Below are 17,603 nucleotides of genomic sequence, written 5' to 3'. Positions count from 1 at the left end.
AGGATTAAGATTTCTCAGTGAAACTTCAAAAAACAGGTATTCCAAGATGGCAAATGTGGTAACCCCTGTGAGCAAGGACATTTCCACAAGGACACCAGGAAAGGCACCAGAGACCAATTTAATGAACTTCTGAAAGCAGTTTTTAAGAAGTGCAACAGGTACGAGGGATCCAATCGTTATGTAAGTTATAAAAACATCAAGAGAACAGATTTTAATCAGTTTGTTTAAATCAGTGAAAGAATCATGACAACAGTAACACGGATTTTAATCCCTAAAGAAAACAGTATATAACTTCTGAGATATCTTCTACAGCAAAGGACTCCACTGAAGATTTGCTCACACTATGATTCTTATCCCCAAAATGCACAGAAGCAAAGTTATCAATAATTATATATAATTCAGAAGTATACAGTATATAAATTAGCAAAATATATCTTGCAAAAAGTAGTTTTGATTTAATTATTTACTAAAAATTAGACAAGCACCACTGTTTGCAAAGACAGAACTAGAAATTCATTAACAGAACAATTACTAAAAAAACCCAACCTCATCTTGTCTGTGCAATAAGCTGAAATGGATTTCTGCAAGAAGTACTCACAGTATCACAAATAAAGCAAAATTAATATTTACAATAAACAGAGGCAAGGATGTGTTGAAGCTTATGACAGTTGATAGCTAAGACTGAAAGAGTTCTGCAATTTGAGTAAAACTGGTTAAATGACAAGAAGGCAATGCCAACATTACCCTAACAAAAGGTTATTTCTGCTCAATATTAGAAGCCTTACAAAATTCATTCAACAAATGAAACTTCAGACTGAAAACACAGCTCAAATTAGGAATATACTTCCCTCCATAAAAGCAATCCTTTTAAGCACTCAAATCCAAAGAAAATCTGTAATGCTACTAAGAATTTTTTAACTACTTCAGAAACATTCAAAGCCATCTCCACTGAATGCTTTAAAGTTTAGACAGTGCTTAACTGTTCCCTTCTATCTAATCAACTCCACTGACGTTGCTCAGCTTTATCCAGGGTCAACAAAAACGATTCATTTTGCTTTTTGCCCAACTGGATTCCTCCTGATCAGCTGTTCATGTCAAGCTGTCTGATTTCCATTCAGCTTTCACAGCTGGATTCATTATAAAAAAAAAAGGAATATTAAACCTTGGGCAGGCATAACTGGCTTTGACTTCCAAATAAGCATTTTTCTAACTAATCATGCCATACTTTCAGGTATTTAATAAGACATTCATTCCAATACAATTTTTTCAATGTGACACAGACTGCATCTGTTTAAGAGTTGCAAATGTAAAAAAGCTAACAAAACCAAAATCTTTAATGAGGAAAAAAAGAATCAGGGTAGAATTTATCTTCTATGAGTAAAAATCTGCTTGCAAAGAGTTGGAATGACATGGAGGCTGAGGGTGGGTTTGTTATTATTTTTTTTAAAAAGCTATGAGGAATAATTTGGGCTTTTTTTTCAGTAGTTACTGAGCTGGTTCTTAAGGAGTTGATATCTTTTACATTTTCAACAAACAGGATTTTTAAGTTACGACAGAGAACACATACACTACTTAAAACTATTTTATATTAAAGGATGTTCTTGATAATAAAAATACTTTCTGCAAGATGGATAGTTACACTGAAAAAAAAAAATCAATATCCACAGGGGAAAAAAAGGGAAGTCTGCAGAATTTTTTTTTTATATTTGTCTTCCAAAACAGAAAATAGATGAGCAGTTCTCCCATCAATGCTTATTTAAGCAAATATTTGAAGAGGGTCAGCAGGATAGAAAGGAGAAAGGCAGCCTAAGTTAAAAAAGGTGGTTCTGTGTACAAATACAAAAGCTGAAATATGGCCATCTAGCAGTTTGCAGTTACACTGCACCCCCTTTTTAAATCTCTCCTGAAATCTGCTCGTGGGTCTTCTCAGGGGGAAGGAGCAGAGCAGGCAAAGGGCCTCGTCCTCCTCCTCACAACAGACCTTGAACAGGCTACAAAGGGAGGTTGGGACTGCACTGATCACACAGCAAGGGGAGAACACAGGAATACAGATCATCATAAAGACAAAGGCAAAAAGGCAGGAAGGGTAAGAACATAAATAATTTAAAAAAAGCTCAAAATAAAATTTACTTGCTGTAGTTTGTCACTCCCTGTCTCACTGTTGACAGACTACTTCTACAGATTTGCATCTTGCCACAACAAAATGGTCAATACATATTCTTTTAGTCACTGAATTTGAAAAATGAACAACCTAATTTAGGTTTAGCTGCCACAAATTTTGAACTATTTAAAAAACATGAATTTATTAAATCCTTACTGAATGCAAAGTCATTAAAACATTAAGATAAAACTTTAAAACATTTAACACATATATATTTTAAGTCTTCTTCTTAGGGTGGCTACTCCCACCTCCCCACAGCAAATTTATGGACCCCTGAAAGGAGACAGTCAAGCAGATATCTGCACAATATCTTGAAACTTCAGAATTTTATTACCAGCTGCCACTAATCCTGTCTTACAGGCCAACACAACCAAAGAATGTATCCAAAGAGGGACACAGTCACAAAAAGGAAAGCTATGAAACTTATTACACACACTGCTTTATTGGCAACATTAAGAAAAAACAAAAAGGAAAATCCAGGAAAACACATCCTGCAGTCACGATCACTTGACATGATTCTTGTGACAAATGAAATTAAAAAGCAAATAAAAAGGAAAGCAACTTCAAACAAAACAAGTTCAAGGCAATACTGCCTTTTTAAAGCCTAACTAATTCTCTGCATATGACCCCTTCTGTTTTGTACAAACAGAAACAAAATGGGAAGAAGTTTGGATTTAATACTTCACAAACTGGTCACAGTAGAGTTAGCTCAGATGGCCAGTTGAACGGAACATCCTTAGGGAGACAGAGTCACCCCAGAGGCTCTGTGGGCAAAAAATCTTCAGGCAAAGTGATTCATCATGTGTGGCAAGATGACTGTGACATCTAAAGACTCTTGCCTTGAGCTGCGTGGTACATGCTACGAGGGATCAAGCGTTCGGAAAAACAGCCACGCACATCTCAGAAGTCACAGCAAAAAGGACACGTTTCAAATAACAAAACACTGGACACAGAAGATGTGTTTGTGAATTTGCAACCCATGCTGCTGATCTAACGTAGAAATAATGAAAATTTTACTAGTTTTGCATTCAAAACTCTTTCAGGTCTAACTGAAGGATGTTTTATCATCTGGCACATATTCCTTCCTCCAACACAACTAACCCACAGCCCTGCAGGTTTGACAGCCTTTAGAAGTTGGCCATCAATAAATTAGTATTATTCCACTTTAAAACGTATTTCCTATAGCAGTTTTTATTATCCTCTTGTCCATTCACCACAACTTCCAGCATTTCTAACAGAGGATCAGCAGATGCATTTCTACAGCTCATTGCAATGACAAGTTTTCATCTTCCAAATCTAGTGCCCAATAATCTGTCCTGTGAAGGAGAAAACTCACAGTACTACACAGCACCCCTGGTCAGAACCTGCACTTAGAGATCTCTTAGAAGATACTGATTTTGAGTGTACAAATGCCTCACAAACAAGCAAAAAGAACCCCACTGGAAAAGGATGTTTTCCATTCCTCTACCATGGTGCCCCACTCACAGCACTGCCCAGTAACAGGTGCACAGGGGAAGAACCACAAACACCCCCCCCAGGAGAACGTGACAAAATTATATGGTCTGAACTTCAAGTCAGGTTTTATAGCCAAGCATGTACCTTACAGAAAGTAACAACAGAGCAGAATCAGATTTCAAACTTACAGTTTTCTTTAGATTTAAGATGAAGGAAACACAAAGAAAATAAATCCACAAAAAGCGACACATCTGCACAAAACCACAGAAAATGGTCATTCTTAAAAGAGCCAAAACAAGTCAACAGACCAAGGAAGACAGACAAGCCAGGTAACAACAGGAAAAATCCCAAAGTGCAGCTGAGCACAAGCCTGATGGAAGTGCTCAGGTGGAACAATGTACTGATCCAGATGGGTGCATTCAAGGGACAAAAATACAAGTTTAACTGCACAGTAAGACTACAGTAAAATTATACTCTATAGATTTTGAGGACAGGTGATTCTTCTGATGATTTTAATATAAATTCAAGTTTATGTTATTCTCAATCTCTGAAGCTTTGGTATTTTTTGAAGAAAATAAATTGGACCAGTGACACGTAATTGTGTTGCCTTAACAAACAAGACAGCAACGTAAAAGTAGCATCAAGAAAACAGGAGAGACTGGATAGAAGGGCAGAGACAACTCTAAAAACATGGCTTTCAGTTCAATAATGGTCCTGAAAATGATTCTCAAGGGAATAACAGTGCTTTAGAGAACAGGTTAAAAGAAGAAAAAAAGTTACTGGGGCCTGGATAACATTTTCTCCTGATGAATCACTGCCTTTCCATTTGGTGTTTTATTTCACATTGGTTTCGTGGCATTTGCACTCTGTCTCTCTCATGAGCCCAAGCTGTGTCTGTGCTGGGGAAAGAGGGGGAGGCACAAAACCCAGAAACTCGGCACCGTGCAATGACAGGGAAGCTTTGCCTCCTTCATATTGCAGAGCGTCAACCGAGCCAACTAAACCCAGTATCTCAAGTTCAAGACATTTGTGCTCCAAATTTTCTTGTATGTAGGTAAAATGGATAAATCAACACGGAAAAATTTCAATATTGAAAAAAAATTATCGTTTTGTTTTACTCTGTTCTAAATACATTGCTGAAAGCCCCCTGTTTATTGTGTGTACATACACGAACTATCCTAGATAAAATGGTTACCAACTGGAGAAACACATGGGCTTTTTCCTCCTGCCAACAAACTATATTCCTTTTCATACTTTGCAACTGTGTCACTGAACTAACTAAACCCAGCAGTATTTTTCTTCTGGCCTCTCCTCCTTCACCCTCCCACCCACCAACTCCAAAATAAGGAAGGAATAGGTATATACTCAATTCCTTTATCAGATTTACAAAGGTGGTTTGTTTGTTTTTTTTTTTTTACCGTGTACCTTTTGAATCACATTTCTAGAAAGATACATTTCTAATGTAATAGCAAAAATACACTGAAATAAAGAACATGCATGTATACTGGACAAAACTATTCATTACAAGTGTGCACAGGGCTTAGTGCCAGATAGCTGTCAAACAAAGGAACAAAATCATACAGTTGTTTGGCACTCAAGGCTGAAATCATTGCGAAACATGCACTGTTTATAAATTGTCATTGATGAATAAAAGCAGTGAACAAAAAAAATTTTAAAAACGCAGCCGAGCACCAGAAAGACGAGGCAATGATTGCTCCTCCTCCCACCACTCTGTGATCAAACAAAACAAAATAACCCTCAAGCCCCCAGGATGTTGGGCAAGAACAACGTGGCAGTGCAAGGCAAACAGAGCATTGCACGAACCAGTGACTTGGGGTTGTGCTCCCACAGCTCAGCCCTGCAAAGTACCTACAAAAGTGATAGATTCAGACACACACACACACACACAAAAAAGGCGTGTGGATTTCTCAGCTTTGTTATTTATAAAACAATTTTGAAACTATAGTAATGCTAGTGACATTTATCTTAAGCTTAAAAATATCAATCCCAGAAGATGCAAAGAAAAATTGCCTCCGCGATGGTAAAATATAAAACCCGATCTTTGACCAGAGAACACAGCAGTGCTGGAAAAAATATCACCTCACCTATCACTGAGAAGAAAGATCTAATTCATGCCAAGTGAAAGGATGACATTTCTCCAAGTATAAAGTAAAAACTCTATCCTGAAAAATAAGCAAGAGCTCAGTTTCTGATCTTGCATATCTGTACCAATTTCAGTATCTTTCAAACTTGAAGCTGTATGATAATGCAGCACATCCATAAGGAAACAAAAGCTCCTCTAAAATTAAAGAAAAAAGAACTTACAAATGGGGAGAGGAATTTCTTTTTTTCTGACTGATAGGTAGAATATCAAGGTGTGCTAAATGCTTTCTATACTATAACATACATAAGAGCTTCTGCAAACTCCTTTCAAGTGGAGCAGAAGATTCTCTACAATATTTCATAATGCAATGCAACTTTTAAGACAGGTAAGGCATTATTTAAGAAATGTGGTTCTGTAAGGAATTTATTTTTGTAAATCTTGATTCAAGCAGGTCAATCAGCCTGTAGTTTAGGCTGGGAAGTACATCAAGGCTCCAAATAAATATACAAATAAATGAAATCTGAGGTGACAGCTTGTAATGGACCAGCGATATGTGAAATAAATAAATGATGTAACAGGAAAGGAATTCAGTCAGAAACAGAAGTGTTATTTATCAAGTCAAAATAGTAAGGCAAACTTCTCTTTTCTCCTACCACAGAGGAAAGACTTAAAATTGCAGTATCCTGATAAAGACTGTACAAGTACACTCTTTCTATCACTGCAGAACATTTTTTAACCATGATACAAATTTATTTATGATACAGTCATGCACTTAGGTATTCAATGCAGACCCCAGGGATCAGCCTCGAAGCTTACAAGACTGTTAACAAGTCACACATTACTCTCAAGATTTCTGCTTTCTATGTCCCATTGTGTAAGAAGACATTGCAAGATGCCTTATTTGTACTGCATGTGTCTGAAATTCCAAGCTTGTTTTAGAGGTCCCTGTTACACTGGAAAGTAAATTAAAATTTCATTGCAGTTATTGTGACAATAGTTCAAGCTTTGCACACAGTCTGTACAATTCCAATTTGAATTTACACATTTTACATTTACAGATATTTTATTGTGTTTGGTTCCCAACTACCTTTAAGGCTCCTGGCCAGCCCTTGTCAGATTTAGGAGAAACTGTAAAATCAGTCTCAATTCATCTCAATAGTAACCACTGTGTTTCTTTCCCATTCTCGTTTCAATGAACCTTTTTTATTTCATCACTGAATTTAAGGTTCCTGCTTTCTTTAAAGGAATCAGTAAACCCAAATACTGTCAGTTCCTTTAATCCTGCATTTAACACATAGCCATGTAAAATTATGCATCGATTCTCTCTCCTATTTCATCTTCAGATGGGGAGGACCCCTGTGAGCACCTTCCAAAAAAGCCCCAACCAAGCAGCACCCTCCCTCCACCAAGTGCCATCCTGGCAAAGCTTCCACACTTATGGATAACAGGGTTTCTATTTCTCAAAGTGCCCCTCCAGCTGGATGCCAACGAAAGAACTCCACAATTTTCATCTGACTTCCCGATACGTGTTCATGTTGGAGGCAGAGAAGTTGCACACCTGAGAGCCACAGTGCTGGCAGCCTCCACAACGAGCTTCAAAAGCCAGCAACCAAGAAAACCTTGCTCAGAAAATGAGATATTACCATCACTTCACACAACGAGTTGCTCTTTCTCTGGTTTTCTGTGCGTTTCTGTTACGTGAAAATCTTGGACCCATTTTTCAGAAACAAAACTTGGGTGCAATATTAAATTGATGTGAAAGTGCCAATGTCAAAATTTAAAAAAAACCTGTTTTCTTTTGGTAATACTTGTTTCATCCATCTATTATAGAGCTGAAGAATTGCACACTTACAGCAGGTTATAGCTCTAGGGAAAATGCAGTGGCTGCTCAGGCAACTCACAGAAACAATACTATTAGAGGTCCAACACCTTCATGCACCTCAAAAATAGAATTACATCTTTTATTTTCATCGGGTTTGTTTTCCTCTCTGAGTTGTCTGTGTATCTAAACAAAGTCAGGTTTCCAGCAGTAACAAATATTTGACTCACTAAACCCCAGCCTCTAAAGAAAACTATTAACAACTTCAAATCATATTAATGCAAATGCTATAATGCCCCAAATCACAAAAGCCACTTGTTTTGGCAGGAGCAGCCTAGTTAGAACATTTTGGTTGATCAGTTCAGAATTTAATCACTGGACACAGACTGCTGCATTTATTAAAAACTGGACTGCTAGCAACTCACAGGCTACAGCTACAATGCATGCAAGAATGAAAAAAAATTAATGGAATGAAATAGAGATTAAGTAAATGATTTTTATGCACCTGGCGATAAGCAAACATCTTTATTACAAAACAAAGACAAGCCATGAAAAATTACAAAATTATCTTTTAATCACCAGTGAGCTTTCTACAGTCTCCTATTTGAACAGGATAATAGTTATTATGTAGATCCCTAAGCAACTGCCTCATGGGGAAATTACATCACCAGTATGGGAAAGAATCACCCCCTCCTCCCTAGAAGGGAGCTTGGCGCCTTCAGACAGACTCAAATTTAAAATCCTACAGCTTCACCCAGCTGATCCCATCCACTGGAACACATCTACAAGTGCCCAGGGATGGCAGGAACCACAGGAGAGAAATATGCCCTTTCAGCATTTCATGCACTGATGAGCCTTGTAACAGATAAACATACCCTGCAGCAGCTAAACTGACATGTTATAACAAAGAGGAAATGCAAGACTTAAAAATTTCATCAGATTACTATTTATTCCCCTTTTCAGAGGCAGAGTACACTGTGAATAAATCAACACTCAAATGTATCAGACTGCATTAACTAAAAACCAAGCTTGGCAGAACAAATTTTATCAGAACTAAAATATTTCAAAACGTAAAAGCCACAGACTTGCATATTTAAATTCCCAGACTGGCAATTCAAAAGTACTTAGTATGACAAAAATTCTGAGTTCAAGTCTGAGACCATTTTGAAGAAGGCAACATTTCATCTTCCTCCAACACAATTAGCACCAGGTCCCATTTCTCTCCCGTTAATGCCCAGTGCAAGCACCACTACTGTCCACGGGCCACCAGAACCGCGGGTTCTGCTCGTGGGACACACGGGGGGCTGTGAAGGAACCTGTGGCATGGGCAGCATCCAGCAAAAAGGAATCATCAGCTCTTCCTAGTGTGATGTCAAATCATACAGCTGACAGGTTTTCAAGAACAAATTTATTACTTGTCAGAAAGAAAACCTTTCTGGTCTCTCCCTTGAACCACAGCGCTGCAGACTAAGCCTGCAAACAACTCCAACACAGAGTCAGAGATATAAAAACCTTCTAAAGTCGCCCAGCTCTCCCTGCAATGCTGAGGATAAAGTGCCTCAATGCTCCGGCAGCTCTGGCAGCTCCTGCAGGGAGCGGCTCCCGGGCAGGGAGGGGGGGCCGAGTGCTCTGCACCTGCTCCCCCCGCTCACCTTCCCGGCCGGGAGCTGCCCGGCAGAGGGAGGGCAGCTGAGCCCACGCTCCTACCTGGCAGCCCCACACCTGAGCACCACCTGAGGAGCACGGCCAGGGCCCCTCTGCCACAGCTGCTGACTGGGAGAGAGAGCAGAGTCTCCGGGGGCACAGAGCACAAGCCGACACCTGCTCCAGCACAGCCTTACCGAGCACACGAGCTGCATTCCGAGGAAGCCTCCAGGTATTACTGTATTTAAAGAAATGTTAGCAAAGCTATTTGATTGAAATATTACTGTAAACAGAAGGGAAAACTAAGCTTAACACGTACTCTTGTGAGCAAAAACCCAAGGGTAAAAATGCCCTGCACTTAGCACTTTCACTAAATGACTGTGTAATTTAATTTCCCAGAAACCCATTAGCTTTCACAAAAGGAAAATTAAGAGCAGATGAGAGCAATTCTTTGGTGTGAGTGGAATTTATTTAATGTAATACCTGGGGAAAAAAAAAAAAAGATAAATCTGAAACTGTATGAACAGATACAAAACACTGCAAGTCTAGAAAGCTCCAGCCTGCAGAGCAGCAGCTCTGAGCTGGCAGTAACCAGCACGTCACATCCCAGAGCCTGCCTGCCCAACACACCACCCCAGAGCTGGGACACAGCCAGGTGCACAAACAGCCCGGAACAAAAGGATTGCTGGCATTCAAAAGAAACAAACAAACAGGAACCTCCATTTATTGATGGAGGTTTTTTTGTATTCATACGTGAACCAAATGGTTCAAACAAATTATCTGGGAGAGACGAAGAAATAATTGAAATTTAACTTAAAACATTACTCTGGGTTTGAAATTTTCATTATAAACCCCAAAATTCACATTAGGCTTTTAGCCAATCTATAATATCATAAAACCCAGCATCAATTAAGCACAGTGACATGCCCCAAAAGAAAAAGAAACAATCTTAGAAGGGAGTTTAAATGTAAATCTTCCATTTGCCAGATGCACTATATGCAATGATTTGGAAAAAACTAATTTTTAAAAAAACATAAGCCTATCTGCAGCAACAAGACATGAAGCATTACTGGCATTACTTTGGGAAACAAAGCAATGGCATTACTTTGGGAAAAGTAGCCACGGTGTATAAAACACAGGTGAGCCAGCATCTTGATATTTTTAGCTTTAACAGCCAAAACAATAAATGATTCGATGAAATATAAACATAATGCTGTGAAACTGCATGATCCAATTACTGTAAAGGGAACGTTAAGGAACTTTTCCAGCATGGGAAGTTTATGGCATGTGGTGGACTCAATACCACTACCCCTAAGTATTTATTGGAACTGGATGACCTTACACTTACAGGGTTTTTTCTAGGGAAAGTTTTTCTGAACTCTTAGCCCACAGTAATATCTGGCAGATAACTATGTATGATGTGAAGCTTATTAGCTATCCTTTTACTATTTTCTTTTTACTTACTGTCCTATAACATGAGATGGACTGAAGCACTTGTCATAATCTTTGCTGTGCCACTGTTTTGTCATTGTCTTCCTTTATCATTTTCCTCTTTCTTCCTAATGAATTCTCTGAAGGATACAAAATACTCTGTCCCCACCATTCTCCAAGTTAATAACAATGTAACTGCACAGGAATTATTTCAGATCAATCTTGCTATTAGTCATATCTCTGGAGATAATTTCCATTGTGATGCCTATTTTTTTTCATGTGTTAAAATATTAATGACAACACAAAGCAATTCAAGGAAATCTAACTATTATTTTGGACAAATAGAGGGTCTGCCAACTCCCTATTTGCATCTGCCCTCTCCCTTCCTAAAAGGTAATTAAAATAGGATTCCTGACAAAAACTATAATGGTATCATTCTTTTACCCTTTACTGTTTGTCCTTGCTGGTTTCCTACTACTGCCTTCACCATTATAAAGTCATTTGATAACAACTTCTATCTCTCCAAGTCCAAAATTCCTTTACTGAAGAGCTACTGAGGAAGAAATCCAGCAATTTCCCTGAAGATTAGTTAGATTCTTAACTGGGTAACAATTCAGATGCATGCCTTCTTTTAAGTGTATTTTAAAGTTCAAAAGCCTCTCCTTCTACTGAGAATAACCTTTCCCAAATTAAGGTTTAAAAAAGGCTTATGTCACCTGTTCAAGAACTGTGTCAGTACTGGAAAGCTTGCAGAGGCTTCAGCTCTTTACCATGTTGCTTCCAAAAGGCCCCTCTAACGTTCATCAATGAAAATACCTCCTACTCTATCCAAGCCAACTGCAGTGCTGAAATTACGAGTCAAATAATAGATTCTACAATAAAAATTAAGACTAATTTCACCAGTTGGAAAGATGCACTGGTAGAAGCACAGCCATTCCTAGAAACCTGCACAATTGAGTCACTGAAATGAACAGTAACTCTCAAAGCAGAAGGCATCCCAATCCAGATATTGATCTCGAATTTGTATGATTAATATACAAACTGCATCTTTAGTTTCACAGTAACTCATAAGACCAGCTTTGAAAAGTCTTAAAATTTGGCTTCAACCCCTCAAGCACCTCTTTGCTCCTGCCACCTTCACTCCCCATGGCCAGCACATACCCATTAACCCCCTGCTACCCTGGTACAAGACAGAGAAGATAAAATAAAGCCCAACATGCATTGCTCTGCTTACATTTGACAGTACTACCTCTGCTTCTTTCACCTATTTGTTTCAACCAGGGGAAGAATCAGGCTTACCCTTTATATTCACATTACAATCAGAGTAAAAGAGGCTATATTTTTATTAACAATCTGACTAATTTATAGCTCTAATTATTTCAACAAGCTTCTACTCCCCGCCTTGTAAATACCAACTGACGTGTCTTGACTTCCCTGCAAGGTCAGTGCCTCCTTTCTCTTAATGCTGGCCCTAAGAAAGTATCATGGCATTCCCTGGCATAAAGAAGAAGTTTGTTAGGAAGAGGAGCAAAGTCACCACCTCGCCAGGATACTGAGAGGTGAGTGTATGAAACCAACTGGTAACTCCAACCCTGCACTGATCTACAAGTCAGTGGGCAAGTGAGGTTGGGAAAATGCAAATGACCTAAAATCTTCCATTTCCATACAATCAGAGTTTCCAATTTCGTTGACAAGCCTGTGGCTCAGAAACACCCAGAGCTCTAAAATTCAACCCAACTCTAAAGAGATTAGTTAAAGAAATAATGAGAAAACAAGGAGGTATACCTGAAAGAAAACTTGGAAGAGTGATCTCTCTTTCTACTTTGAGAGGCTGATTTCAACATGGCAAACTTATATTCAACCACTATCTTTTCACTCACTGTGGAGGAAACTTTTTAATGACTTTTTATCATGTACAACCTTGAGGAACTGTGTAGTACACAGATGATGAACATGGAGCACAAAAGTTTTGCCTTTATCCTTTCTACCTCTTGTGGAAAGACAGACACACAAAAGAAAGTAATTCACCCACTTCAGATTTTCAAGACAGACCAACAAAAACCTCTTTAAGTCATATTCAAGAATAATCTGCTTGCTTTCTTCCTGGTAAGTAGAAGTAAAAAAGCTCAGTAGAATAAAGTGCAGGGAGCAGTGCAACAGAAGATACAATACCACATGCTTGAAGGGTCCTAGCAAAAACTGACCTCTCCTTGCAAGTGCAGAGTACTAAAAGGCAGCATAATTACAGAGAAAAGAATCTCATATCCTTGTGAATAGTTTTCTAGAATGTAATTAAAGCAGAAGTGTTGAATAAGCAAAGATTATCAAGTCTAAATGGAGCTACAATACCACCAATATATCTTAGCCTGATTTTCTTCATATCTCTATGGATACCAACAGACTATGCTGGTCCCAAGAGGATTCTGTGGTTTTACTTAAAATATAAGTAACGTCCCTTCTTTTTTTATACTACCAAATCAACAGGATAATTCTGGAATTCATTAGTGAAGAACACTAACCAATCCAACATAATAGCTTTACTTCCTCTGCAAAACACTTCAAAAAATATCTAAATGAATATGGAAATGCATCTTTCTGTGGTAAATTGTTCATTATTGAATCATTATCAACTCTTGTTAGACAAAATTTCTCTCTTTTGCAATGTACAAGATCATTAAAATGTTTGAGAGCTCCATCATGAAAGACAGTGGCACTTTATAATCCGCTATCTCTTCAGGCAAATATGCTTATGGCTGAGCATAATACACAAAATAACAACATCCCCTTGACACACAATTCTTCCTTTTAATGGTGCTCTTAAGTGTTGACAGCAATGGTGAAATATGTTGTTGCTCTTTTCCCTTTTTTTTTTTTAATAGTTTTTAACTATTTCAGAGATGTAAATGTTGAGAAGGGATGTGTTTCTTAGATATTCATTGTGGAACCCCACAGGGTAAATCACTGCCTTACCCATAAGCCCATCAAGTTCATGTTCTTCACCTCCATCTCCTTTTAACATCCAAAGATCAGAGAATAACCAATGAATGCCTTAAATATCATCTCTGCACGTTAGCTAATAAAATGGACATTTTCATTCTGTACATGGGAACATGTCCACAGTTCGATATTAAAAAAACTGTATAACTCTTTTTTAAGAAAAATTTAAAGAAATATAATTTTTCTTTTCAATAATAGACAAAAAACTATAAATACAGACAGAAGTACTGTTTAGGGAACTAGTACTCTATGTTTTCATATAGTTTTTATCATTCCTCTCTCCAAACCTTCAGCATCAATTAAGATAAACTGCAAAAATTACTGATGTGCAAGTATGATATACAAAGCTGCATCCTATACTGTAACATCAGTAAAATGAACATTTTTTTTTTGTTATGACAAGCCAAAAACCACAGGTGGAATACTTTTAAAAGTACATTTAGGGTTTTGATGTGTAAATATCTTAGAGATATATACTGAAAGCCTTCTATAATTCTTTGCTGCATATAGAAGGAAACTAAATACTTTTGCTCCAAGAAAATAAAATCCCTAAGAACTCTTAGTCATAAAGCTTTACAAAACTCTTTCAGTTCTCAGCTGCTTTGGGTGACTGACATATACATATCTTACAATTTGTTAATCCTCTCTACAAAACCATCTAAATGGAGGCTTCTTCTCAAATCTGTATTAATGATTTAATTCTATTATGTCTAATAGAATCATCTCTTCAATAAAACTGAAAAACTAAGAAGATATAGTTGCACCAGTTATTTTCTTCATATGTTTGAAGGCAATATTGTTTAATACAAATTAAAACATGAGCAAACAGTTTGCCTTTGGTAACAAATTAAAAATAAAATCAAACTTCACTATGTATTTTTGTAAAATAAAATCAGTATCAGCCACAAAGCCTGGAGACATTCCATACGTGCTACTGATCAAAATACTGGAGAAGCAACTGAAGTAACTTATCTTTTTGGTTTCCTGTATTTGAAAAACAATATATTTGAGGGAGTACTGGGAGAAGCTCTAGTCTGCTTTATCAAAATAACTACTACCTTTGAACTTTACTGTCTTCAGCTAGAAGTGTCACTGACCAATTGTACTCTCTCTAATCAAAGCCTACAGAGGTGGGCATTTTAAAATCACGTTTTCAGCTTCATATATGAAAGTTTCAACTCAGCAATGGCTCTGCTTAGTCTGCCTTCGTTTCAGAGAAAATTAAAGTAGTAAACAAAGACTGAGCAAAGTAGAAAGATTTCCAAAAGAAATTGCAGACCACCAGGATTTGGATTTAGGTAATCCACTTAGATTACCATGGCTATGTCTTTAAAGGACAATACTGACATCACAAAATAGGTCATGTCTACAAGATGCAGAATATAGAAGTGAAACAGTGTGAAATGGACAAATTCAGAACAAATATTCAGAGTCATCCTTATATTTAACATATAAAAAAAGTCTGCAGACTACATATTGCCAAACAATAAATATTTTGAAAACAACGTTTTTATGCTCCAAACTGGAACAGGGAAAAGGAGATTTTCAAACAACTCCATCAATACATTAACATTTTTCAGGTAACACAAGTGCAGGCAATGAAGAAAAAGCTTTCAATAGCTAAGGCCACAATATAATACACAGTTTGCTTGCTTTTCCAGTTTCAAATTAAAAAAAATGTTAAACACTCACAGCCCTAAAAGCAGTAACATTTGCCTAGCAAAGCAGGAGTTTCCATCTATTCCTTAGAAGTGACAGAGTTTCTAATACAACAAATATCAAAGAAATTAAAAAATTAAATATAAGAAGCAAGCCCTCAAAGCATTAACTGAAGAAAAGCCTGAAGTAAATTGGTAGGTAGTTCAGGAATTGAGTGTTAGAAAAAAGTTTTTTTTTAACTGCACAAATTAAAAAGTGATATAAATGTCTTTTCAACAAAAGTAATTTAGTAATTTCAAAATTAAGCCTTAAAGTAATTTAGAATTTACATCAAATCAAAAATATATCAGCTTTCTAGATCAACTTGAGGAAAATCTAGATAGTTCCTTCTTCTAACAAGTCCTGGACAATGGCCTTTATGAGGAATTCACCCAACACAAAAAGATTTGAATAGGGAAGTCAGTGTTGCTATGAGAAACAGAGCAACTTCCAGATGCTTGACATGTCAGGCCTAGACAAGGGAATGAAAAATGTCTCTTTCTGACCAAAGAGGCTTTGAGGGGATACTCGTAAAGAATTACCTACTTACCCATCAGATTTGAGTTCATGAAAGGTGTCGGGGACAATCCTTCATGAGGCCCTAATCGACTGTCATTCAAGTGATCACTGTAATGAGGACTGTCTGCAAAACCCTAGAGAAAAAAAGACCAGAGTATTAAACAGATTATTTGGCAGCCCTGCTAATTGAGTGTAATGACACTTTCCTAATTAAATGTGCAGTCACAATTGGTCATTAATCACAAAAGTTGGCTTTCAGGTCTATCTCACAGAAATTATTCTCTGCCCACATTTTACTTTCTCTGCCATGAAAAAGAAACCACATCGTTTCTTAATAAGCTGTGTCCTCGTGGACAATATTTCTAAAAATTGAATAATATGGAGATATTTTGATATTTGAATCCTCTTAGTGTTAAGTCGCTCACCACAGAGAGTAAAATTAGTCTGAAGAACTTGCAAGTGATTTTTTTTCCTAAGGTTTCTGTTTGCATTAATAAAACACAGTAAAAAGGCCAGGAAGAGTCACTGATGTTAACAAAAAACTATTTGTACAAATGGGAAGAAAAAATTCCATTTTCTCCTTGCAGCCTGCTATTAATATTACAGATTAGTAGGCATTTTGACACTATCACAGTACTAACCAGCACAGCTCATTGACAAAGGGTTTACTTCCATACAGTGATTAAATAAACAACTTTGTCACCCGATTTGCAACCAAGCACTGAAATTTAAACACTTTTTTGCACTTTTTTAGCATTAGTACAGCCAACTTAACAGGCCTGGAGTGACCTTATGCAGTCAGGAAACACTGACTTATTGAAAGCTTACACCAGTGGTATAGGAGAAGGAAAACAAAGAAGTCCTAGGATGCATATATTATTTCATTAACCCAATTACATGAAACTCTTCAGTACATTTCAAAACACCTTCAGCTTTTCCATATAAAGGTATGAAAATGGTATTTGCCATTCAGACTTATCAAATGCGTACTACATCACTTATTCTGTACCACAACCAAAAATTGCACCTCCTTCGTAGCCAAAGTTTTGAAAACCATTTTGTAAACCTTTTCTTACAACTCACACCCAGTCACTTCTTGTTCAGAAACCTAAAGCTCAGGCCTAATTAAGGGAGGAGGGAAAAACTGTTCCCAGCTACCAGGAACCATCCCAAGTGCCCTGGGACTATAAAATCATCAATCACTGAACATTTCTCATTTCTTCAGACCGCAGGCTCAGACAACATTGACGGGGCTGGAACAGGCCTCCCTCTCTTTGCTGGCACTGTCACTTCCACCAAGGGCTGCTCACTGAGGGCTGAGGACCTGCCAGGGCGCTCCTGCTGCTCAGGGCCGCGTGGCACAGCCCCGCTGCTGCTCCGCTCTCCCACTCAGCTGCTGGGAGTCCCAACTCCCCAGTGCAGCTCTGGCTGACTTGATCTACCCCAGCATCGGCGATACACATGTGATGGGCGTTCAGAAACAATCTTAAGTGACATTTACAACTTGGTTATGACCACAAGGGTGTCCTCTGGAAACTGTGACCTAGCCCCGGCTGTCAGACAAGCAGCATGGAGCAGCAGCTGCCGAGGAAATGGAGTGGCTCCTAGCTAAGGTCACCACATGGGGGTTATTTTTATGCTGAAATGAAACAAGAAAGAAATTAAATCTGCTGAATAAAGGAAGAAAAATTTGCAAATACAGGACCAAAACCAGAGTTCCTAAGTAGGTGCCTTCCTACTTGTGTCTCTGTGTGTGCTCGTTATTGTGGTTGGAT

The 17,603-nt window shown here is 37.9% G+C and overlaps 1 protein-coding gene across 10 annotated transcripts in view; it reads right to left on the bottom strand.

Annotated features, from left to right (window-relative positions):
- Positions 1-17,603, bottom strand: part of TCF12 (transcription factor 12) — a 163,431-nt gene that overhangs the window by 91,362 nt on the left and 54,466 nt on the right. For all 10 annotated transcript variants that reach the window (XM_018069793.2, XM_029958706.1, XM_029958709.1 and 7 more), the window contains one exon: positions 15,860-15,962. In XM_018069793.2, the coding sequence (XP_017925282.1) occupies positions 15,860-15,962 (103 nt within the window). The remainder of the gene's footprint in view (positions 1-15,859; positions 15,963-17,603) is intronic.

The sequence above is a fragment of the Manacus vitellinus genome, unplaced genomic scaffold (assembly GCF_001715985.3).
Source record: "Manacus vitellinus isolate BGI_N305 unplaced genomic scaffold, ASM171598v3 scaffold_16_pilon, whole genome shotgun sequence".
NCBI lineage: Eukaryota > Metazoa > Chordata > Aves > Passeriformes > Pipridae > Manacus > Manacus vitellinus.
This window is presented reverse-complemented; position numbering and strand designations above follow the sequence as displayed.